The sequence below is a fragment of the Scomber japonicus genome, chromosome 3, assembly GCF_027409825.1.
Source record: "Scomber japonicus isolate fScoJap1 chromosome 3, fScoJap1.pri, whole genome shotgun sequence".
Taxonomy (NCBI): domain Eukaryota; kingdom Metazoa; phylum Chordata; class Actinopteri; order Scombriformes; family Scombridae; genus Scomber; species Scomber japonicus.
In genome coordinates, this window is record NC_070580.1 from 12,830,446 (window position 1) to 12,855,902 (window position 25,457).

At 41.2% G+C, this 25,457-nt stretch overlaps 2 protein-coding genes across 2 annotated transcripts; one reads left to right on the forward strand and one right to left on the reverse strand.

The window, feature by feature from the left end:
- Positions 1-182: 182 nt before the first annotated feature.
- glrx (glutaredoxin (thioltransferase)) lies at positions 183-5,254 on the forward strand. The gene is made up of 3 exons (XM_053316780.1): positions 183-425; positions 2,004-2,132; positions 4,773-5,254. Exons 1-2 carry the CDS (start codon positions 219-221, stop codon positions 2,115-2,117), a joined length of 321 nt encoding a protein of 106 aa, XP_053172755.1. The 5' UTR covers positions 183-218; the 3' UTR covers positions 2,118-2,132; positions 4,773-5,254.
- rhobtb3 (Rho related BTB domain containing 3) lies at positions 4,795-24,049 on the reverse strand. Its single transcript, XM_053316773.1, has 12 exons — positions 23,882-24,049; positions 22,831-23,023; positions 20,478-20,635; positions 20,028-20,136; positions 17,305-17,500; positions 16,949-17,115; positions 12,665-12,774; positions 11,226-11,331; positions 10,191-10,364; positions 6,333-6,499; positions 5,911-6,007; positions 4,795-4,913 (listed from the first exon to the last, which is right to left on the reverse strand). The coding sequence occupies exons 1-12, from the start codon at positions 24,047-24,049 to the stop codon at positions 4,795-4,797; spliced, it is 1,764 nt and encodes a 587-aa protein (XP_053172748.1).
- Positions 24,050-25,457: the final 1,408 nt, after the last annotated feature.

Sequence of the window (25,457 nt, forward strand, 5' to 3'; positions counted from 1 at the left end):
GGTGACTGCAGTGTGTATATAATGAAATGAAATACACTGGTTGACCTGTGACCTGTGTGTTAATGCAAAAGTGCAGTTGAAATAATACACTGCATGAACTTTAGGGCTGAATTAAAGAGGGGTGGAGCTGCACTCGTCAAGCTCCACCCCTCCATTTGGCTTTGCAGTGACACTTGTGTTTTTTTTCCTCCTCCACATCATCCGTAGGCCGGCTAGAAATGGCGCAGCAGTTTGTGCAGACCAAAATCAAAGGAGACAAAGTGGTGCTGTTCATCAAGCCCACCTGCTCCTTCTGTATCAAGGCCAAAGATGTCTTAGCCAAATACAAATTCAAGCCGGGACATTTAGAGTGCATTGATATAAGCGGACGCAGCGACATGGGCAACATGCAGGACTACTTTCTGGAGCTGACTGGAGCCCGCACGGTGAGCACTTTGTAAACACAACAGGGGACTTTCACCTCTGTTAGGTCCACTGACATTATCTGTGAAGCTAATGTGAACTTATTATCTGTGGCGCCACAGGTGGTAAGAGACGGAGCTTATAATAAATCCAAGTGTGTGTTCATAAAGAGTTCGTAATCATGCTAGCTGTATGAGCTAATATCAACAGCTAGACTCCCTTTTGTTCTTTCATTTGGTTTAGTTACTGAACCAACAGTTCTCCGTTAAGTCTGTGAATGGTTGACGATGAGATATTTGGGTCAATGACGTTATGCAACCCAGTGTCAATTGGTGTAACCAGTAATTTTTCATAACAATCTGATGAATAAATATGAACTAAAATGTAGAGAATAGGTCTATATATAATCCACTTTAAGCAATGCAGCACTATGTTTTTATAACACATTTTACATTAATTATTTAGACAAAATTGTTTTTATGGGTTAGGGTTAGCTCAATATTGACAAAATGCTTTAAAATTTAAATGTAGCTAGAAATACTGTAAATGTTTCTTTTTATTTGGTGTTTTTAAAAGAAGTAATTATTTTGTTTAAATAAAATTAAATACACTGTAGGTGGATAAACTGTTTAATATTTATCATTCTTTTGTGGTTAAACCATTTGACATTTTCAGGAGCATTCAGTCTAACTTTTGGTCTAAAAAATGATGCAAATGTCATTTCAGATGACAAAACCAACAAAATACAAAATGTACATTTTAACAAACCTGTTACTGCTTTTAAAACTATTTTTTAACATATTTTTGAATTGCTCATCTTGCCAACACTTATTTGTCACTGACCCATGTATTAAAAGTTGAGTTGTATTAAATAAATCAGAGTGCAAAGATACATGACATCACTGTCAATGAATAGGAATGGCTTATAATAATATCATTGTTTTCTTGTACCAGTTTCATCATTGGGTAGACCTGTGAAATCTGATGCAATCCAAAACACCAGCTCTGTCTTAAATGCTACTTTTACAGTTTGTTCACTTTTTCAGTTTTTACTGACTTTGTCAGAAAGGTGATCATTCTTCTGTGTATGGATTATTTAGGTTGTGGTGGGTAATGGTGGTGTACTGTAGTGCATTATTGTACTACTCATATTTTGCCCCGCCACATGGAGTGGACAAAATTTGGCATACCATTCAATATAAAGCACTCCAGCACACCACCACCCACTATGACTTCAGTAATGAATATATAGTAAAATTATAAAAGTCAACAAATGTAGAATTTAAAGCGGAACTGTTGTATTGGGTTGCATTAGACTACACAGGTGTACCTCATGAAGCGGCCAGTGAACACTAACTAAAAATAAGAACTATATATAATTACCCAATTCTGCCATAGTCCTGCATATTGATTTGCATCAGTGCTCATGAGGATGTAACACACCCACAGATGTTACAAGACAATTAATTACCCGGATAGAAACCGGGAAACCGTATATCAGTCTTTTTGACAGAAGATCAATGTATATCGTCTCATGTCATGTGTCATCACATTGAAAATCACTGAGTTTCCTGTTTTCTCCTGTATGTATTTGATTGTAGGTCCCACGGGTGTTCATCGGTGAGGAGTGTGTTGGAGGCGGCAGCGATGTGGAGGCGCTGCATAAGAGTGGTAAACTGGAAGGCATGCTGCAGTCTATTGGAGCCTTGCAGTGACCCCTACATCTCCAGGTACAGGACACTACATAGACTCACACACTCCTGTTCCTTGTTCTGTACACTCAGAAAAAGTGATTGCATTTGTAGTAACCCACAAGAAAAGGAGGTGGGTGCTCAGGAGACTTGGAGAAAGTGCATGAATTAGTAACAGAAAGCTCTCATTAGTGTAGAAATGAATAAATGAAAGGAAATAAAATGCCTGAAGTGGTGCTCTAAGAGATGAAAGAACTAATTGTGTGGTTGTAAAGACAGAAATAAAATCTGCTCCGAGCCCATACTTTATCATATCCTGATGGAAATGTACAGACGGATGACAAATTTAAAGGAAAACCCTGAATAAATGACTTGAGAAACATTATCACTGTAGATGCTTCCACGAGGGTTCACTGGATGGTTTGAGTATCAAACCCAATCTCATCCCAACCAGAGACATGTGGAGTTTATAAGATGTATTTAAGCTGCTCTGGAAGCTCACAGTGCCACCACCCAGCTGTGTTTTAACCCCCTTTATGTTGACTTTTATTTTGTTATCCGTCTGTATTTAAAACTGGCTGAAATACCAGAGATAAAAGAAATAAGAAGTAATCTACACAATGTACACACACAGCGCAGAGTGCAGACATTCATCAAGTCTGTGGTCTTTTCATTCTAAAACATGTCTTTATTTAAAGTCAGACGTCATGTTATCTACAGTCTGTACAACACTGGCCCTGGGGAGCCACATGTGTGTCTCCACGAGTGTGGATGCAGCACTGGGACACACTTTGTTTTACAGTCCAGTGTTTCAGCTGCTGTTTACTCATTACTTTTCTTTTCTAAGAGAAAATTTCGATTTACACACATTATTATTTTTTGCGTTGAAGCAGCAGTCTGACATCATTATGGTTACCAATTGATATCACCTGAAATACTGTCAAAATGTATCAGTGGTTGCTTGCTTGACCTGTATATATGCAGCCTGCTGCTACAACACTGGATACAAACACTGTTAAATACCTGCAAAGTGTCAATTTGAATGCTGTGTGTATTAATTTAGTTGGTTTATCCGGTCTTACAGTTAGGCAATTATTACACCTGTTAAATAGAAATCAGTGAAACAGTAGACTGTAAAATAAACGGACCCATTTATCTCATCTAAATGTTAAAAAAAAAAGAAGAAAAAATCATAAATGTTCAGACACAGTATAGTTTACAAAAATAATTGCAGCACCAATAAATCATATTCTCATTATGATTAAAAACAACCTCTCAAATTAAAGAAGAGGATCAAATAAATACTGTGGATCCACCCAGAGGCATTATGGTTTTTAGTGTACCAACTTATGTTGATGATATGATATTTCTCCTATCTGGATACCCCTCTCTGTACACGTAAATGCTACAAAAGGCTTTTTGCCTTTTTGTGGGACAGACAGACAGATTATTGTTATTTATTATTGCAAACAGATAAGGAATAGCTTAACATTGTTTCATATCAACCTGCAAAGGACACAGTGTAAATATCCTGCTCATGGGTTGTAAATAAAATAAAACCAATACATAGTTTGATTACTGTTTTTGTTTTGGTGTAAGGAGCACATGATTTTGATACAGGCTATGTGTAGTAGTAATTGTGAATGAAAGTGCGATGGCCTCATTTGACACCAGACTACGACGGCAATGTATTCCATCTCACGTGGTAATAAGATCGGTCTGAGACGCTCACTGATGTTGCATTATAGATCTGAAAGAATCGAATTAATGAGTGCAAAAGAATTGTAATTAAATTGGCCCCCTGCTCATATGCTTAACTGAGTTTCTGTTAGATTACAGATGAAAATGAGCATGACCACGCTAACAACAGCATCGCCAGTTGCCTCCCACTTTCCAGTGTGTTAATGTAGGTCACCGCTCAGCTGAAATACTAATCGAGCCACTGGAAAATGAGACGCTCTTGCGTTATTTCAACTTAAGAAATGAGTATGCTGCATTTTTAAAAAAACAAATCTAGATCTAACATGACACAGACGCATCATAGGCCATGGTTTAACTGGAGACGGAGCAGCCCTGTCTCCAGCATACAGAGGATACATGTACTGACTTCCAGGTGTCTAGTAGAGAGGACAACACCAACCCGCTTGTTCAACCTGAAGTCACATTACCCGTTACTGTAGTTTGAAACAGTCCGCGTAGGATCCTGGTTTGTCCTCCAACAGATGTGTGGTCATTTAATGTATCTGTACTTGTAAATGGAGCCGTCTGTGTCGCTTTGCATCTTTTGAAATCCACCATTTTGCATCCACCAACAGAAATATAATCTTCCAAAGAGCCTGTGGCCAGCCAGTCATTTTATATTCATATTGGGTTTTAAGGATGTGTCATTTTGCATCGCCCATGATGGAATAGTCATTATGCAAAGGACACAGAGTCATTGCTCCGGGGGAAGAGAGGCGTGTCGCGGTGGCGTATGTCACTGCTTGATGACACTGTCCTGTCGGTTAAGGAGTCTTGTGATGTTTTCACTGCAGCAGTGTCTCTCAGAGTCAGACCTTCAACCAGCAGGACAGACTGTAAAAACTTTTTCTTCCGTTTCTTCGTTGATGACTCTTCTCACTCTTTCATTATTTTCTCTCTCTATTCCCCCTTGTTCTCCCCCAACCTTGATCTCCACAGGGTTTTGGCGTCCAGGTGGGGGTCACATGACAATGCAGCGGGACTTGCGTAGTTTACGTCGCCGCTGCTGATACTCACTGAGCTCCTGCAGGTACCCCCTGGACGGCCAGCGTAGCCTCTCCACCTGCTCACGCTCATCCTCTGGAACACAAAAACACACACCTTTAGAAGTAATCTGCCGTACTGACAAATACACACTGCATGAAGATATACTACACTTGGCATTTATTCACACAGACACATTCAGTAATAACTCCTTGGACTGTTGCCATGAACACGTTCAGGGAGGCTGAAATATGATGCCATGATTTTGTTTATGCCAACAAGCAACTGAAGATCAGTGGTGATCAATCATGTACTGTCTTCTTATTTTCGGCCTTTGACTTTCGCTTGTGCCCTTCAGTAACCGTCCAGTGACTTTAAATGAGTTTTATGTTTACGACTAATGATGACAATAAAACGTGCTACTGCAACTAACCAGAGCCATCTTGCCTTTAATCTTTTTTTAATGAGCCTGTCTGTTATTGCTTTTATGTGGCCTAATAAAAGCATATGACAATCTAAGAAACAATCAGAGGTATTATAGACTGGATACCTCAGGATACATAAATACTCTTAGCAGGTTTCATTGTGACAGGCTGCAAATACACAGATGACTTGTGTGGACTCACTGAGCATATTTTCCAGCTTTAATGTGCCTGTTAAGACATACAGCATATTGTGCTGTATGGTGAGATGGTGCACATAAATACTGCCATACTGTTCTCTATGGCAGTGTAACATAAAATACAGAGGTTGTCAAAGGTGTCTTAAGATTGCATTTGATTCACAAAATTTAAAAAAGCAACAAAAGCACAAGTGAATTGACTATTAACTATTATTTATTTCTATTTAACAACTGATCTGTGGACACCTTAAGTACACCTTCTGTATTTTGAACAGTAGGCCATTTGACAGAAAAACTGGACACAGGCCTGGCATTCACAACGGACTAACACAGCAAAGCCTTCAGGCCTTCTGACCTAATTATTTTCAACATGAAGTCTGATGCCTTCAGGTTTGCCATCAGTCTGTGCTCATAGACTCATAAGATTTATTCAAAATACTCAGATATTTGTTTACAGGTTTCCATACTGACCTGAGAGCTCCAGGAAGTCAGGCTTGTGGCTGAAGATCAGGTAGTTGTTAGCGATGAAGTGGAGGAGCCAAACGTACAGCTGCTCTGCATTATGACACTTAAAACAGAGACAACATGCCCAATAACAATTACTCTCTTGAGTTCAGCTTTTTTAACAAATGAATATCTGTAACAGACCATGCCCAAAGCAACGGCAAGTTAACAGATTAAGCTTGCCTCAACAACACATGGCATCGGGCAATTAGTTGAATTTAATTGAATTTTTTTTTTACAAAGATTTAGCATTTCAGTGACTAAAGGGAATCTTGTAATGAAGTAGTAAGCAGTTTACACAGACATGCTACCTCCTGGAGGTGTGTTCATTTTTTCAAATCATCTCTCTCGCCCTCTTTTAACCTCACTCACTCAAAAGTTGCACTGACCTTTGCTCGTCGGAGGAGTCGGACCACACTGATGCCCGTTGATGCCAGCTCTCTACTGGGCATGCTCTGAAGGTAAGCGCACACACACACCTCACACAGGTGCTGCAGTCGTTTCACCTGGTACATCTCAGCACAGACCAGCACGGCCATGGCCTGCAGCACACTGGCTGGACACACAAACACACACGCCACCGTCTAGTTTTATACATCACATTATGTAGATTTATTCTACATTTAAATAACAACAGGTGGAAGAAACCAAAGAAAAAGCCTCATTTAATGATAGTAGTTCAGTGAAATAAATGTGATAACCACACTATGATTGTTCATTAAGGCTTAAAACAACCAATTAACATTTAAAACATGTTGCATATGCATTTAATGGCCAGTTAAAGCAACTTTTAAATACTGAATTTAGGATGATATGGCACCAAATTGAAGTTTATATATTTACACAGTGTACACAAGGCATGGTTGAATGCTGTGGCTCTCACTGCAAAAAACATATAACACATTGTTCCTAAAGCATCAAAAATTGTGATATATAAATGAAAAAAACTGATATCAAAGCTGCACTAATCATTATTTTATATTAAAAACTGACTGATCAAATGACTATGCGTAATCTGAAGAGGTTTGCTTGTAATGATGAACCCACACTTCACCATACCCTGCAGTTTCCCCTCTTTATATTGGTATTCAGGCCCACAAACTGCTCTGATCAAAACTGTTTGTTGCTGCAGCAAGAAAAGAAGCTCTGATAAACCGATTCTGTGCTACCTGCCCGGGACCAAAAGACCCTAAGACTAAGAGTTATCAACTAGCTGATGAACTTCATGAAGCATTTAGCAGCTAAAGAGTCAGATATTTCTCTCTGGAGCTAGGGAAGACCAAACTAGAGATAAGGAGAGTGAATACTGGATGTCGTTCACCAGGTGGCCAGAAACATGCCTGTAAATAAATGTGAATGGTGTTCCGTGTATACTGGATGTGTAAATAGGCTGCGGCGACAGAGCAGTTTGTTATACTGCACCCATGTAGCCACAATCCAATGAAGGCAGCTTAAATAGGAAAATTAAGGCATAACTGAAGTGTATGTTATGGCCTAGCTATCGTAGCATTATCAGAAATCATTTTCATACAACACTTTTCTTAAATAGTGTTATAAAGCGCTTCACAAAAGAGATGGGATGAGCTAAATAAAAACATTTAAGCCTTTAGACACAATGCAGAAAACACTATGAATCACTATGGATGCAACAGGAATATAAATATTATTAACATGTATTTTGCCATTACATTTCTAATCTGTTAGTCATATTTTACTTGGGGTAATAACATTACCATCGCCTTTATGTAACGCCTCAGACTGCATAAATTTCATGCAAATCTCTTAATAAAATCCACCACCATTTCTATGGTTACAGCACACATTATCATCAGATCTCAGATGCTCATTAGTCAAATCGCATTAATCATATCAATAAATCATCTCCCATTGCTCTTTCCAAGCTGACAAATGACATCCTTGCCATCCACACAGGGAATCAAACATCATGCTGTCAATTCTATTATGTAATGTCACCGTGTCGGCTAAAATTACTCCTGATGTAACCTGTCATTCACGTCAGTCAAACACCACCCTCAGGATCCACCTCTCCCTCCAGTAAACGCCGATTCTCTGCATGCTTCTCTGACAGGTTGATGAACAGTCAGCCAAGCAGCAGTCATACAAAGGTTTTTATTCAGTTTGGCTCCATAATATTCTAAATATATATACAAAATGCAAAATATTCTACATATGCTATCTCACATATAAAATGAATCTCTGAAATGAAATGCAGGGATCATGCTCTTCTTTTGATTTCACACCATTTGCTGGTGGAGTTACCTTGCTTTGACCTTGAATGCTGAGCACTTATATAACAGTGCGGCTGCAGCCTCTGTAGCTCTTTCATGGCTTTAATTTCCTGTTCTCGTGACTCAACGTTGAAGCTGTATCTCTGGCAACAGATTTCTTACCCTAGTAGCACCTTTAAAGCTCAATCTTAAACCTTGTTGGTTGAAGTTTTTGATGATTTTATTCATCAAAATATTTCATGCCACAGAATAAAGAGATCATCCGCTTGTTATTCAGCTGATTATTCTGATCCTTTTCATTGTCAGTCTGTATATCAGTACTGCAAATGAGAATCACAGCCATTGTTGTAGGTGAGTCATTCAGTAACTATCCGTTACAGGTATGATATGACTAGGCTGTCTATTACATATCTATTATTGTGCTTTCGGAATCTGTAATCGTCTGTAGTTGTACGGCTCAATTCATGAGGGACTGCAGTTGTGATGTCACGTGCATGTCATGAAAACACACACACACACAAACACACACACACAACTGCAAATCCTGTCACTCAAAAATGCATTTAGTACTTGTCATCACTAGGGGGCAGAAAGACTCAAAAATAAACTCAGCAGGGAACCTTAAAGACTTTTTTAAAGGCATGTTTAAAGACAAGAAATGTTCAGTTATCTTATTAATAATCCTTAAAATGGCATTTCTTCTCCCTCATTGGAAAATTCAGAATCTATGAATATACAAATAATTTAATTTCAAACGTTTAATTGCTGGACACAAGATCATTTTAACTTTAAAGAAAAGCCCATTCTCAGTGCTAGAGGCTTCAAGCTTCCACACCACACTTGTGTAAATTGCATATTGGGCCTAGATTAACTCCAAACTTGTTGGGTCCAGATTTTCAAACCAACATTCACTGCGCTGTTGTCTGGTGCACTTAAGATGTTCCACTGTTTTCCACAGTCTTTCACTTTTACTCTCTGCTGTTAATCACCAGACTGGAACAGTTAGGGTGAGCTTGTAGACAGAGAACAGATGCCTGCAATTCTCACTGAACTACAATTATTTGGACTGTCAAACCAAAACAAGCTGAAAGTAAAGCTGCAGGCTGAGTGTTGTTTTACAGTGGGATCGACATAATAAGTAAATCTTTCACATTACAAGGAATGAAAATATACTGTTTCATGCAATTTTACAGTAGTAGAAGCTATTTAGATGTCATTTTATGCATACTGTAGCTCGGTGTGGTCGCCAGGGAGCTTTATCATCACTAATTACTTTGAAATGCATGACAGGCAGTGACAGAGGAAAACAACAACAACAACAACAACAACATGTCCAGGGCTATGATCTGGCACCATTAAAAGCAGATGAAGCAGTGATGCCACGGGTTGATTTTGTCATGACTAAATATAATTTCATTTTAAGCTGAGTGCTGTTCTCCGTACGCCTCCCGAGACTGACACTGGCAGCATGTCGCAGTCACACAGATGGTTGATGGGACATGTCATCTGTGCTTTTGTTTTAGGTTGCGTTTAGATAGCGAGGCCTAGAGCAAAACACTGCTGTAACTCTCTCAAGTGTTTTCTGATTTGGGGGATTGGCACACATTCACACAGTACATTAACATTATATCAAATGTCCATTGTCCTTCTGTAAAAAAAGACTGTCTCATTTTGTTGGTCAGATCCATCTAAAGCGACTTTTATCTCAAACAAACATCTATTTCGAGTTACTGCGCCTTATTAAATCAAACTCTATTTTTATTTACAGCAACAGCCTGAGGGGGTAGCTATAGGCAAGTGAAAGAGTAACACACTGACTGAGGGTTTCCCTGTGCAATCAATCTCACCAGCACACAAAATCTGCTACAGGCTTTAATTAGTGCACAAGATGAAGAGGAGGGGAGGGCACTTTTCTTACTATATTTAGAGATGTGTTGTAGGTGCCATTCCATCGTTAATCTTAAACAGTCACATCTTGGCTGTGTGCAGCAAACTCACCAGGGCAGCAGGAATCAGTGTAGAGGTACTCCAGGAAGGACAGGAAAGTGTCCGAGGAGACGCCGTGAATAGGCACCACTCGGCTCCGGGCCTCTGCATACTTCCCACTGAACATGGCTGCCATGACGTCACAGCGAGCTACAAGCACTGCTCGGTGAGCTGGCAATACACTACCTAGAAAACACACACACACACACACACACTTGCAAAATTAACATCAAGGTTAAGAAAACAGCAACTGGGAAAGTGTGACGTGAAATGCATCAATGAGAGCATAAAATGTTCATTATTAAAGGGTTGAGTCTTGAATGATAATGATAAAATACATTTTTGATTATAACATGTTGGAAGATGGTTATGAATGCAAACACATTTTCCAACAATCCTAAATTCACTGACGTCACTTTTGCAGTACACAAGCCAAACACAACTCAATTTGGCTTGATTTATGAGTAATGATCTGTCATTGAAATGAACAGGAAGCAAATGACATGTAAAGCCTGGGCACAAGTCCTGACATAATCGCCCTCATTAAGTGCCATTCACAGGCAGCGACAGCTCTGCCAACAATCCATCAGCTATTCAGGGTAGGGGAAAAAAAGCTGCTGAACAAAAGCTGGTGAAAAAGCTAGATGAACCAAATATGCATACTGAATTTTTCTGATCATATTTGAACTTGCAGCTCAGAGGTGCAAAAGGACAAGAAAATCTGTCCTTGTATGAGATAAATATTGATTATGAGAAGCTTTGGGGCATTATTTCCGGATTTCTCTCTTTGATCCTTTAATAGAGAAATGGCTAAATGCAGCTCATGGAAAAGCTTTTGGCGAGATGAAACATGACAGGGGCGGAAGTCGGGCCCGTCCCTCGGAACGTTTTATCTTATTTTGCCTCCAAATGGATGTCCGGGCCCGGGACTGAGATCATAATTCAATCAAGGCTAATAAAATGTGACCTTCTTCTGCAGTGTCACAGCGCATGCATTTAAAAAAAAAAAAAAACGTGTGTATGTCTCACACATCAGCACCACCCCACCTTGCACCATGAAGATGACATCAGAGTAAAGAGGGGAGTTGAAGAGGTTGACAAGAGTCTGGGGACCGAGCTGAGCCGCCCGTGCACTTGGGGTGTCTCTAGGGCCCTACACACGCAGCAGAGAAGAAGGAAGGAAGAGTAATAAGGATACAGAGAGTTAACATTCATCTGCTGGATTTCAGGTTCTAGTAACCAGCACAAATGCCATTCTATGCATTTATGCCAACTCCCCAGTGGAATACAAATAACCCCTCTGCCAGTCTTGATTAGCGCTAACCAAACAAACTTGAACTGCAATGCCAAGATCGACAAATGATGGAGCTGGCTCACACTGAAAACAAACTGGAAGCCAGATGGTCGCCTAAAGCAGTTCATTTTCAACTAAATCACACCATTTAAAGAATGTATAATACAATATGTGTTTATACAGTAAACTGCACGGCACAGTATGTTAAGCAAGCAGTCTGAGAAACTGCATGTGTGTGTGTGTGTGTGTGTGTGTGTGTTTTGTTATGCCCACAAATGAGCGTCATCAAAGCGTCTCATTTCCATTACGTGACCTTTCTCTGTCAACTGAAACATAAAGAGCTCCATATTCTCAAACTGCTCTGCGAGTATCTGGCAAACACGGAGTCTTCAGTAGAGACGGCAACAGAATCAGACCTCTTTGATTTTTTTTAAATCAATGGGAAGCACAAAGCAAATTTCAACCGATGCCACTGAGTAAGTCGACCCCGGGGGCATTTTGGTGGAAGACGAGATCAAATCATGACAGGACATTAGGGTGTCTCATCGTGTTAAAGTGTCCCAGCTGTCTCTCGGTGTGTCAGCTTGTCTTAACACATCCTCAGGTAGACCTAGTTCTATCTAGAAGGCTTGGTAGACCGTGCATGCTGCCAAAGGCTTGTCAGACACAGCCTTGTCCTATCTCCTGATCTTTCTCTAAATATTAAAGGATGCTGCCGAGGGACTTTTTACGTGGAGCCACCTCATGTTGTCTAAAAAAGAAACAGTAAACAACATGTTGAATTTCACATGTCCAGTATGAAGTCCTTTTTAAGATGCTGTGTTGTGCTTTTACTCCTTTGAGAGCATCTCTTGTTTATGCTGTGCTAATACCCACAGTATCTGATTTGATGTGATTACGGGCAGTAATTATGTAAATATGCTAATTACAGCCACATGATTACTGTGCTGTTTCTAAACAAGGCTTTGCTAATTAAGGAACTGTCAGTTTGTAACTATGAAAATGTGTTAATACTTTCAAAGAGTAAGTCTGACACATTACACATATTTAACCTCTTTTCTTGGAATATAGCACACACACCATAATATTTTCTGATCTAAGATTATGCAATCCTTATGGAATTTGTGGGTGAAACTTGAGAGAGGTAGCAGAAGTGTGTAAGCAGGGTGATTTTGAACATAAAAAACCTCACCCTTTCTCTGCCGATGAGTGATCGTATGCGCTCCATAAGCTGAGACACGGCCAGCGAGTTCTTCAACTTCTCTTCCAGGGCCTCCTGGAGATGTTCCCACTCCCACGCTCCTACAAGACATCCACAAACACGCTGAATCTGTGGACCCACAATAGTACAGTTTACAGAATAACAGAGGCAAACTATTTTCTAGCTGGCACTGTGCTCTGACCACCCACACACATCTTACACCCAACATTCAGGGGCTGTTTTTCTCAAAGTGGGTTTGTTCTAAAAATTTATCTGCTTATATAATCTACGGTGGTTATGGGTGGTACGCCCAGTCCAGATTCCAAGAAAGTCAGAAGCAGAGACCCACAAGCCTTTTTACAGCACGCATTAACAACCATAATAATTTCTTATTTTGTTTTAATTCAGTATAATTTTAGGCCGCTTTTTTATAGTTTCATTTTTTTAGTTGGTCTCTTGGTTATAGAATTGCAAAACAATTACAAAAGCATTTAACAAATAGAGCACACAGATATTTAAAGGTCTAATCCACATTTTTACAGTCTAAGTTACATTTATATCCACATGTAAGCTTCAATAGTTTTGACTTATAGAAGAAAGACTACTAGTACTTTGGTTGTTTCTCATCCGATGACATTGCCGATGCATTTTATCTGAGTATACAAAAATGATTATTAATTATTGAAATCGCCATCAAAAATGCATGATGATCAGCGCTGCGGCTCAAAGTGAACTTGTGAAACTATTAAAAGCACAAAAGCAGACAAACTAAAACTCTTCACCCCCCCACCCATTATCAAAAAGACTGACAAACATTGACACTGCATTTATTCTCTTCAGGGGTAGACTCCTGTTTAAATGCCTGCAGCTTGATTGGGGTTGGTGCGCTCTGCCTACACAGGACATAAACAGACTGTCAAGGGAAAGAAGAGAGTTGGACTGGGCAGGATTTAGCTCATCATTAGTTCATAATGATGGTATTTGGGCTGCTAGAGGGATTACCTCAACACACGGTGGCGGATAATGACACTGCACAGCACAGACACCTCTTAGGCAGGGCGAGAGATTAGCTCGGTAGCTGTGGTGCTGATGCAGCTAGACATGAAAAAACAGAGCTGTATGCACTGGTAGGTGTTGCTAATAGGTGGGATGAAAGGGAACGGAGTGAAATGAAAAATATATTATGCAAAAGGGAAAAACACATCAAAATGCTTAGATGACGTCTAAGTTTCAGTGTTCATGCATTTCTTCTCACCCTCCCACACAAGCCCAAATGCTGAGACTGGATATTTTTTTGAACAGTTAGTAAAGATTAACACTCATTCCTCAACGGTTTTCCTTAATCTTATCCATAAATGCTGCATTCCTGACTCAAACCCCCCCCAAAAAAATACAAACTAGTGTCATTTGTGTTACATTCAGTTTTTCTGGAAAACAAAGAAAATCCATATTTTTAATCCAAAAACAGCTTGTGTGTGGTTTAAAACATGACTCAGATAAAGTCAGAGTGACCACACACACACACACACACACACACACACACACAACAATCCCTTTTTGTCATAAACATGCAATACATGCTTTAAACCTGCACATACACACAATAGCAAACCCAGTGACAAATTCAATAATTCAGCAGCACACTACACAGGGAGACACAGTCTTACAATATTAACATCACACTAGCAAAGTCACGGCCTCTATCTGTCCACACACACTCAAAAAGTGTGGAATTATAACGCAACTGTAGCTCTGTGTGTTATGGTAATTTATTCTGTTAAGCCAATAAAATGAGTCACAACTAAACAAAAGAAGTGAATTGTGAGCATAAGACATTTGTCCCAACTCTAGGAAAGCAAAGTCCAGCTTATTGTGGGTTTATAAAATGAACATCAACTGTCGGCTCGCTGTGCTGCGAATGTTTTCTGCCGGGCAAAGAAGGCACACGTTCACATCTGATTAGCCAATTCAACAAAATGCACAAATACAGAAATGCATACACTATATGTGAGGTCAACTGTTTTAAACACACATCAGTCCCACCACCATGTCGAGGGTTAACATTAGTCACTTTTCACACGAGACTTCACATGGTTTGCCTACAGGCTTTTATGGAAACGTGACATTCGTATTCTGCTCAGCTCATGCACACATATTCTTTGAGCTATTCTTTCCAAACACCCCAACCACCACACACACACACACACACACGCACTCTCTCTCTCCATCATATTATCTCTCATAGACGCAGGCAGCACATCTCCTCTCCTTTAACACCCCGCCCCATCTCTCACCCTCACGTCCAGCCACCTTAATTTTTCACCTTACACACAAATTTCCAGTCATCTCCTCTTTCTTTCTCTCTGTTACTCAAAACCAAAAAAAAAAAAAATCCACTCAAGGACTTTTATATGTAAACACACACTGCACCCTCCGTCTTTCAACTGCTGGCTTTCTTATTCTTATTCATACAGTCACTCAGACTCAGTCTAACCCTATAATCTTCTTTCCTTCTCCGCACAGCACACATACACACTGAGCTTATGTGTTAGCGTGTCAGCCTCTGTGTGAGTGTGTGTGTGTGTGTGTATGTGTGCGTTCGGTCCGACCATCAGTGCTGCTCACATACATGTTATGGAGTTATGAATCAGATGTTAGCACAGCTTTTTCGCCGTAAGGACTCCACCGCAGCATGCAGCCTGTGATGAAGAGCTGGCATGCACAAGCACTGCAATCTAACATGCAGCAGGCACAGCACTGCAGACTCTAAGCTGAACACTCAGAAGATTTTCATCACAGCACTGAACTCAGAAAATATCACACGCCTGTTTAACTAAGCTTCAAATACATTTGGAACTGCTGAACATTTTGCAAACTCCACAATTTACAACAATTTGCTTGTGTGTTTTATGCCTGCATCAGAGAGAGTTAATCATTTGTTGATGTAAATACAAGGCTAACATAACAGTCTAATTCTATCAAAATGATGTGACTCAGTGCCTCTATGTATAAAAGTGGTATCTATAATGTTGAATAGAAGCGAGTCATGTGGAGATGAAGATGAACATGAGAGGCCTGAGGCATCTACGTGAAAATGGGTTAAAACACTGCAAGATAACACTATGGGATAAAGAATGATCAGCTCTTATATTAAAATACTACACTTCCTTACTATCATGCACTTTTAGTTTGATTTCTGTTCTTCAGCATAATCGAACACTGGATAAGACCCAACAGTAGACCAAATGCCCTGCGCTGCCAGGGGACATTAATCATCACATCTAAGGCACTGGAAAAAAAGAGTAACTGCTCTGAGTGTCAGTCCAGCTCTGATAGTTTTATTTGAACAGTTGTAGTGTGCAGAATGTGTCTAAAGTGGTGACAGGAAGCATCAAGGCTGAAATACACACACCAAAATATATCACCACAACTGGGTTATCAATGATAAATGTAATTCAGCAGTTTAAGCAGTTTGTAGCACTTGCTGAGTGAGCCCAGATTTCTCTGGACAAAGTGCATGTTGGCCTGGGTTTTTGGAGACAGTTTCGTACTCTGATCTCTACTTTCTACTTGGCACTTCCCGCGCAACTGATCCTGCTGCCAGACAGTCGGTTTTGGGCCGCTTCATCCTGGTGAAACCACAGGGTTTTAATTAGTGAGGACAGGATGCTTTGCTCTGTTGCAGCCCTGTTGATGTGATTTAGGTTTCTGCAACTTTGAATGCAGAAGTAATTTAACAGCATTCACTGGAATGAACATGTGATTCACCACCTGGAGACACCCTATTTAAAGTTTTCAGTTTCATTCTCTGACATGAATTGTATTGGGACTTTTTTTTATGACAGGGCTTTCTTTTTTTTAAAACTACCCAAAAGAGGAGAGTCAAAATGACAAAAATGACTCTCCCAGAGGATTCTCTCACCATGAGGTTCACACTGGACCACTGTTGGATGGATTGGCGTAAAATTTGGTGCAGACATTTAAGTTCCTCTCAGAATGAATTGTAATACCTTTGGCCATCATTTTGTCCATTACTTTGATTTATGACCAGAGCTGCTAGAATCACTGTAGACTAGTTATAGAAAAAATGCCAAAAATGCAATATTTCCAGTAAGGATTTGCTTTTTTTTGTTGTTGTTGATCCTAATAAATTGAATATTTTGGGGTTTTAGATTGTTGGTAGAACAATGCAAGTGATTATCTGTCAATTTGGGCTTTGGAGAATTGCGATTTTGGGAATTGTGTGACGTTGTTAACAATTTCCGAGTGGTTTACCTCTGTAAATGAACATGAGGGTCTCCCACAAGCACATACACAGGAGGGGGTCCTTCACCACCAGACGAGACAGCCGTCCAGTCAGGTGTCCCTCTGATCGTGGCATGTCATCAATAATCCCCCCATCCCACGTGGAGAGCAGCGAATGGGGGCCTGCATCCCGCTCTCTGCAAACACACCGTGACTGGGGACGTTCCCTAGCAAATCCCAAGATGAAATTAAGCACAAAATCCTTCACAGTTCTACTGAAGATGACTTTTTAGGAAGAGGAAAAAAAGTTCCTGCTGGCTTACAGACTCAGACGGCTAAATAGCTTGTTAAACTGACTCCTGTGCACAGGTTAACAAGTCTCCTACCTGGTCTTGGGCCCCAGGAGCAGCTGTCTGAAGTATGGGCTGACAGCACACAACACTGCCGCGTGGGCCCACCCCAACTCTTTCCCAGAATCCCCAGCGTAGAAAGCCACATCGGCGAACTGCACTCCACGCTCCAACAACCACTGCATGTCCTGGGAGAAGCTTGACTCCTCCACTCGAATAGGGGGAAGACGTGCTGAAAAGGAGGGAGGAAGAGGGAGCACGGAGGGTGAAAAGAATAGAGAGAGGAAGATGAGGAGGACGGGTAGAGTAAATGAACAATCAAGCTCATCCTAATTCAGGAAATCAAATGTGAAGATCCAGCAAATGTATTATGTTCACCTATGTCTTCCAGGGGAGTTGTGATTTACACTTCAGGTATATCCATTTTTTGCTGAATATATCTTGTCTACTTCAACTAGTGGTTTCCCTTTTTTTGTGACATTGGCTTTTGACAACTGGAGAGAAATGAGGTGCTCTATGCTGCACACAGTAGTGGAGGGAGAGGAAGATCTTTTAGTCAGGATGTTGTTGTGTCCTGTTGCTCAAGTTAGGAAAAAAAAAACCCTTCCAGATATATTTGTCTTTGCTCTAATGACAGACCTGCAAAGACGCAAGCTGAGGTTGCTGTGCTGCATTTGATTAAAATAAACGGAGAAGTTGTCGTGTCTGTTTGTAGTACAGTACAGTGGATTTTTTTCCCTGCGTCACTTAATCCTGAGGCTGACACCAGACGTTGACCTTTACCGGTTACGTTTTAGATTGTTGTCATAAACAAACGTCAGCAAGCAACCAAATCTGCTCAGCGCACGAAGCACAGCCGAAGCTTCTTTTAAATAAGGTTAATGTTTAAAGAAGATGTGAGAGAAATGACTTGCAGTGAAAACAATAAATACAAGAAAAATACTGCAATGTAAAAAGTACAGAGCTGTGAATAAGGGGGGCAAAAAATGAAAACCAGTGCATCTATTTATGAATTCAGATTTATAAAATGTTACAATAAGCACTGAGCAGAGCACTGAGAGTAAAGCAGGAGGGAGGCAAGAGGGGACTTTGCAAATCATTGTCCTATTATAATCCTATTCATGCTTCATACACGCTGCACCTCTGTGCACCTCATCTCTTTTTTATAGGAGCTGAGATTTGGCCGTGAAAACAGTGCTGTCCCTGAATCAGTGCACTTCATATTTAATGCAGGCTTCACCGTAAGTACAGTTAAGTGGTGTTGGACAGGCTCCAATAACTTCACCAGCACGGGCCGCTTTTTTTTTTTTGGCACAACTTAAAGCTGACAGTCACTGCATCAGATTTAAAGATGAAGCAGCAAAGTGTTCAGATCAATATTTAACACCGGTCTAACAGAGTAGTTTACGTTTGAATATTTTTGAGGGGATTTATTCAGTAAAAATTAACTACAGATGAGCACAGTGAGTTGGGTAAAAAGTGGTGAATAATTGTCATACTGGAACATTTATTTATTTATTTTCTTTACTGTGCTACAAGACAAAATAATTGTATGTGCTTTGGTGAAACTAGATGCTGTGATATTTTTATCTTAACCCTTACATATTTATCAATTTTTCAAAACTCCTGTTTCAGTTTAAATACATTATTAATAACTGGCTTTCATCAATAGAAAGTCAAGTATGCCATGAATGTAGTTCTGAATTTTAGACTATTTTAATCATGGCTAGCATTGGCCTTTTATCTTGCTTTTATTAGTGTGTTTGTGTAAAGGACTAGTTCTACATTTTGGAAATATGCTGATTCACTTTCATCTCTTTCTTAGATGAGATGATTGAAACAAACTCTCATGTCAGTGGTGTAAAATACAGTCTCCATGCTGAGCAAAGCTAACTGTCTGCTGGTTGTATAGCTTTATATTTACCATACAGACATGAAAGTAGACATGGATCAATTTTCTCATCTAATACGCATTTCCAGAAATGTAGAACTATTCCTTTAAATCAGCATGTTCCTGGCCATTGCTGCCACAAACAAAATGTTCTGCAACTGAGTTTTAAACAATAGAAAAGCCTCAATTTAACATAAGCCGATACAAACAAACATTTTCCAAATCTGAGATAATTCATTTGTATACATCCATACAAATTTAGATCAACACAGAACAAAACAAAAACTGCAGCAGAAATGGTGCTAGCAGGACAAATATTCTTGGAGTTCATGGTGTTCAGGTCAAATACCTACACTGATTAAGAAAATTTGGTTGAAGATAAGCTTAATGAGTAATCCTCTCCAATCCCACAATCACTGAGCTGCCTCAGAACAAAGCACTACACTCTCAGTTGTTTTCTGTGTCTCGTGCCAAACAGAGCTCAGTGTAAAATTGATTCAGACGTCATTGAATAAGATTGGTCTACCTAGCTCTTGTCTCTTTTCTTATTTCCAGTTTGGAACAGAGGATATTGATCTGGATAAAAACGTCTGTGCTCAGCTCTTTTTACGGCTATGTAAGCTCAAGCAGAAAAAAACCCTTCAGTTCCACTCAATGATCTCTATACACCATGAACAAGTGATTTAAAGAAACAATAATTACTTAATAATATAAAAAAATGAAATGTGTAAATGAAACAGTAATTCAATTAATTAAACAAAGTGAAAAACCATTTAAAATTAGCTGGAAAAAACCAATGGGACATAATTAAATAGCACTTACAATGAAAAGCAAGATTGGTTTTTAGATATCAGAATATTGCTCTGACCTGGTTGTTCCAAGTGAGGCGGACGAAGCTCGTTCACTTTGTTTCCTCGCCTCTTCTCAGGCCTCTCTTTGGCTTTGTGTTTCAGACACTGGATCATGAAGTACTCCAGCTGTACAATACAGAAATACACACTGTAGTTAAAAAAAACAAGGTGCAGAAATATAGCGTTGTTACATCATCAGTTCTTCGCTTCTCCTCAGAAGAGCAACAGAGCTACCTGTTCTTCTCCATTCAAAACTGTACCTACCTTCAAATTCAAGATTAAACTCCTTTAATTGAGTAGTATAAAAGTTTAAAGCACTTATTCAATCACAGCAGCTAAAATAATTAACAAATAAATCTGAATAAATGAGTCTGAAGTAAAATCTGACTCTACGAGCAGCAGTCGTTAAATTATCATTTGGATGATTTTGACTGCTGTGACTGCTGTGTGTGATGTCACTCACTCACCACGCTGCCAAAGTAGCGACCCACGAACACATGGTTGAGAGAGGGCAATTCCAGGTAGGTGGCCCCCAGGTCCCGGGACAGCTGCAGACCTTCACTGTGAGGCACACAGCTGCTCCAGTCTGATGCACACAGTGGACACGTACAGGGAGGGCCTTCATCTGAACGCAGAGAGGACAATTCAGCTCTCAGATGAAATAATGCAAAGTGCACACACAGCAGAATCTAATGAATGTATGCAGGTACCTGAGAAGCGATGGGTGGCCCGCTGATAATGCAATATGCTTTTTTTAGAAATCATGAAGCTAGGATGAATTGAATTACTAATGCTGATATGTCTTTAGTTTGAATTAACTTTAGTGGTACATACAGTCTGTAAAAAGAGCATTCATTGTTAAAATATTCAACTAAAATATGACATTTTCTGCCATACATACCCTCAAGCAAAACAGTCTGATACAAAATCTATGTGACAAGCAGAAAACAAAGCTTTTTTTTAAACAAATTAAAAGAGAAAGCATATTTCAGAAAACAAACCCAGATTCTTCAACCACATGTGGTTTTATTGTGTGGACCCGCCCTCCTAATTCCTCTAGTCAGAGTCTACAGCAACATAAGAGTAGATCATCTAGATATGATGTATCTGCAATGTAACATGGACTAAGGACCAGCCATGGTGTGGCATGTGTGCACAGGGACCAAAGAGACAGAATGAGACAGAAAATTAGAGGGATTAGTTGAAGGAGAAAAAAAGCCCACAAAACGACTGCACAAAGGAAAAGAGATCCAGAGAGAGCCAGAGAAAATGAGCGGGACACACAGCTAAGTGCTGAGGCATTTGATAAATCATACTCTAATAACCTACAGGCATGACACAGAGAGGGGGCTAGACAGTGTGTGTGTGTGTGTGTGTGCGTGTGTGTGTGTGTGTGTGTGTGTGTGTGTGAGAGAGAGAGCGAGAGAGAGAGAAAGAGAGAGAGAGAGAGAAAGAGAGAGAGAGAGGAAGAATGAAAAGGGGTGTGTGTGAGCGTCTGATAGGCAGTGACTTGGCATATCAGTGGTATGTTTGTGTGCATGAGGGTGAGTGCGTGCCCTTGGATAAATCTGCCAGTGCTCCTGCGTTCAGCGCTGGTTTAATGGCTGCTTTAATGCACGTACGGCAACACTCGCTGCCACAGCTGTGCCGTAGGTGGTCGAAGTCGAACAGAGGAAGCGCTCAAAGCATGGCTGTCATTCTCTGCAGTCACGGGGGGGTGGTGGTGAGGGGGGGGGTAGCATGAAATACCACAAACAGTGCAGCCACAAACAAAAACATAAACAAAGGTCTACAGCTATCCATTCCCTCCCTCTCTTTCCCCCCCCCTCTCCCAGCGAAGACTTGACTTAGACTGTGATCATTCTGAAGCGCAGATCTGACAGGATCTCAAAGTATGTTGCCAAGTAAAGCTAAAAATACCTGCTGTATTTGATGTGCTTGTTTACAGAATCTTGATTCATCTAGGGTCAGTATGTCTGCAACAACTGCACACTCAGATGCAGATACACATTATATTCATTCCTGATGTGTTGAGCAGATTCCAGCACCACTACACCCTAATGCACTTATACCCTGCTTGATAAAGAGTAAGAGCATTCTGTACTTTTGGACCATGACAGTTGTGTATATTTAAGCTTTCTCTTGTGGCTCTCTTCTGCTTGCAAGGCTTATTATGGCCCTAAAATATCAACTTTATGTCCTGTGTTGGTGTGTTTTCGTGCCGAGAGGCTGACAGCCTGAAAGCAGCCAAGAGGAGATTTAATCAGGAGCATCCTCCTCGTTGCCGTGAGGACATGCTAGAGGACACGAGGATCAGACAGTGAACCCTCGACACCAACAAGAACATGATATCATCTTAAAATCAAAATCATTAACTGAGGCGACAGAAAATGAACCATAAAACAGCAGAGGATGAAATATTGACTAGGAGATGATGACATGTATTTGCTGCCTCTCGAACAAAATGACACATTGAGATGGTTCTTAAACTTTTTCACATCAAGGACCCCTAAACTGACACAAATGAGATCATGGACCCACACTTGATATTGCTTTTAGATGCTCTATTACGCAAAGTGTATGAAACAAATGACCAAAATAATCATACATTTGGTCATTGTGCTACTGGATGGAATTATAGGGAAAATAAATGAGTCCTGTTTTTGCTGGGGACACTGGACCCCCCTTAAAGACTCCTGGGGGTCTTCATGCTCCACTTTGAGAACCACTGTGTTAGAGAAACCAACAGTTGTCAAGGTTTCATGGGTAAAACAAAACTGAATCCAAAACCCAAAAAACACAGAACAAAGCCATCCTCACCATTCAGACGCGCTCCAACGGCAACCAGGATGACAGGCACACCCCAGTGCCTCAGTAGCGGGCGGAGTCTCGGAGCATAACCGTTCCTGACTTGCTGGAAGGCCAGTTTGTCTGTGACTGAATATTTAATGACCAGGATGTCTGCCTGCTCAAGTACCTTCCGTACGCTGGCCCAGTCGCTGTCCAACAAGTCCTAGAGAAGCCAAACAGCAAATATAAATAGTAGGAGGTCAAAAGAGGACAGACTCATGAGAAACACAGTACTGAGTTGGCTGCATACAATTAAACCAAACCCATACCATAGATCTCACCTCAGATCGCCTCAGTCATTCCCCTCTACCTTTCCCTATATACCTCAGTGTATCTCTTGGGACTTTACCCCCAAGGACCTGTGTAAGCTGCTCTGAACCATCCTGATTCAAGTCATTAAGCAGAGAAAAACACATCAGAGCGCTTTGAGCAATTTGAATAAAATTGGACAAAAAGACATAGAATTAGACTGACAGACTTTCCCCAGCACCACCCCTGACGGGGTTAGACAGCCCTATAATAGGACGAATACAGTGCTGCTACAAAATCAAAACAGTGCTTCATTTCATATGCTATTAAGAACAAAAGTTCTTTCATCAGTTTTTTTGTGTGTGTGCAAAGCATATTGAAATAGCGTTCTTCTAAAAATAGAGATATTCTTATAAGCCTGCAATCAGTGCTGGAAGGCAAGTGGCCTTGGAATCTGAAATGTTTTACTTCTTCTGAGAAACAGAGGCAGAGGCAAAAGTGACGCACACATTTTCACAATTACAACGCTCTGGCAAAATGACTTTTTCATGGTGTGTTTTGCTATCTTGGCCTGACCTACCCTTCCTCTGCAACTCAAAATAAATTTAGTTTCAGGAGACACAGCAGCATGTTAGAATGACTCTTAAAGCTTTCTTTTAAGAAACACATAAAAGGAGGACACGTGAATGAGCAAAATGTGTGCATCCACCCCTGCAAGTCCCTCTGTCTCTTAGTCTGCTCTGCACACAAACACAAAGCATCAGGCCCTTACCCAGCTGGGACAATCCCGAACCACTACAGTAACATCTCCAAACACACGTGAGGTGTACTCCATGAAGGCCGGATTGTGCAGGCTGCTCTCTAGGTCGCAGGGTCCGACCAGCGCTCCATGACCTAGGTAGCTCCACAGCAGGCCTCCCTGCAGCTGGCCCTGGCCCATGATCTCCTCCCCGGGCCCGACCCCTCCAGGACACTCGCTGCCCAGAGCCACAATGTGAATGGACCTGCAAGCCAGACAACTGGTGTGTGAGAGTGAATGGAGGCATCAGCAAGCAGCGCACAGACAGATGCTGATCCAGAGGTATAGCGCTGAGGGAGAGGAGGCACCTCTGCTTCCTCTAGTCCTTATTATTTATGTCTATCACGGAGACAGTGCATCACTTTCATGTCACTGAAAATGATGTGAGAAAGAAGCTTGGCCAGGTCATTGTTATTATGATTAAACTATACACCTGAGCGAGCGTCATGGTTCACTAAATCAGACACTTAAACAGGAATATTGCTGTATTTAGATGCATCAAGCTGTAATATACTAACAATAAATCAAAGCATGCAGACATACCAGGACCCCCCATCCTACATCCCATAATGAGTTGCAGCTTCAGAGCAACTTACATTGTGGTCACCGCGGTTTTGTTCCGCTGCTCTGCGCTATGGAGCCCGTTTCCCTCACGGTTCGTTTCCACGCCAGTCTGCAGTCAGACTCGGCTTTTTCCGCAATGAGCCACGGCTCCGCTCCGCCGTTAATCCCTCTCATCGGTGGCCGGCCCCCCGGGAGCCCGGCTGCTAGGGAGTTTCGCAGTCACTCGCATATCCCCCCCTTTCTGTCTCGTTATTCATTCATAAAAGCGGAGCCCGATACAGTCCCGACCGACCGACCGACCGCAGAGGTGCACCGGACAGCCCAGTGGAGGAGCAGCAGAGTGCGCAAACAGCAGCGCCCATGGGCAGCCAATTGCGCTAAAAAGACAAACAAGTTGTCAGTCTGTAGGAAACACAATTAACGACGATGAGGAGGAAGAGGAGGAGAGGGCAGCCTCTCGCCTCGGTGTCCAGACCAAATGAATGACGTCGGCGGATAAAACAAAGTCTCACTGGCAAAGAACAACTGGAGAGAGAGAGAGAGAGAGAGAGAGAGAGAGAGAGAGAGAGAGAGTGTGTGAGAGAGAGAGAGAGAGAGAGAGAGAGAGAGAGAGTGTGTGTGAGAGAGAGAGAGAGAGAAAGAGAGAGAGTGAGCGAGTGTGTGTATGCGAGAGAGTGAGAGGGAGAGAGAGGGAATGTGAGAGAGAGGGGGGTAGAGGAGGGTGGATGGAGAGAGTTGAGGAGGAGAGGGAAGTGGAGGAAGGTTGGGGGGGGGGGGTGAGAAAGAGATAGGGGAAGGTGGAGGGAGGGAATATGAGGGGAGTGGGCTGGGGGAGGGGGGAGTCGGTGAGTGAGAGAGAAAGGGAGGAGTGAGCGAAAGAGAGAGAGAGAGAGAGAGAGTGAAAGGGAGAGAGAACGCAACAGAGAGTGGTCTCGCCTGACTCAGCAACGCGCACACAAACACTCGCTGTAAAAACCACGCTGTG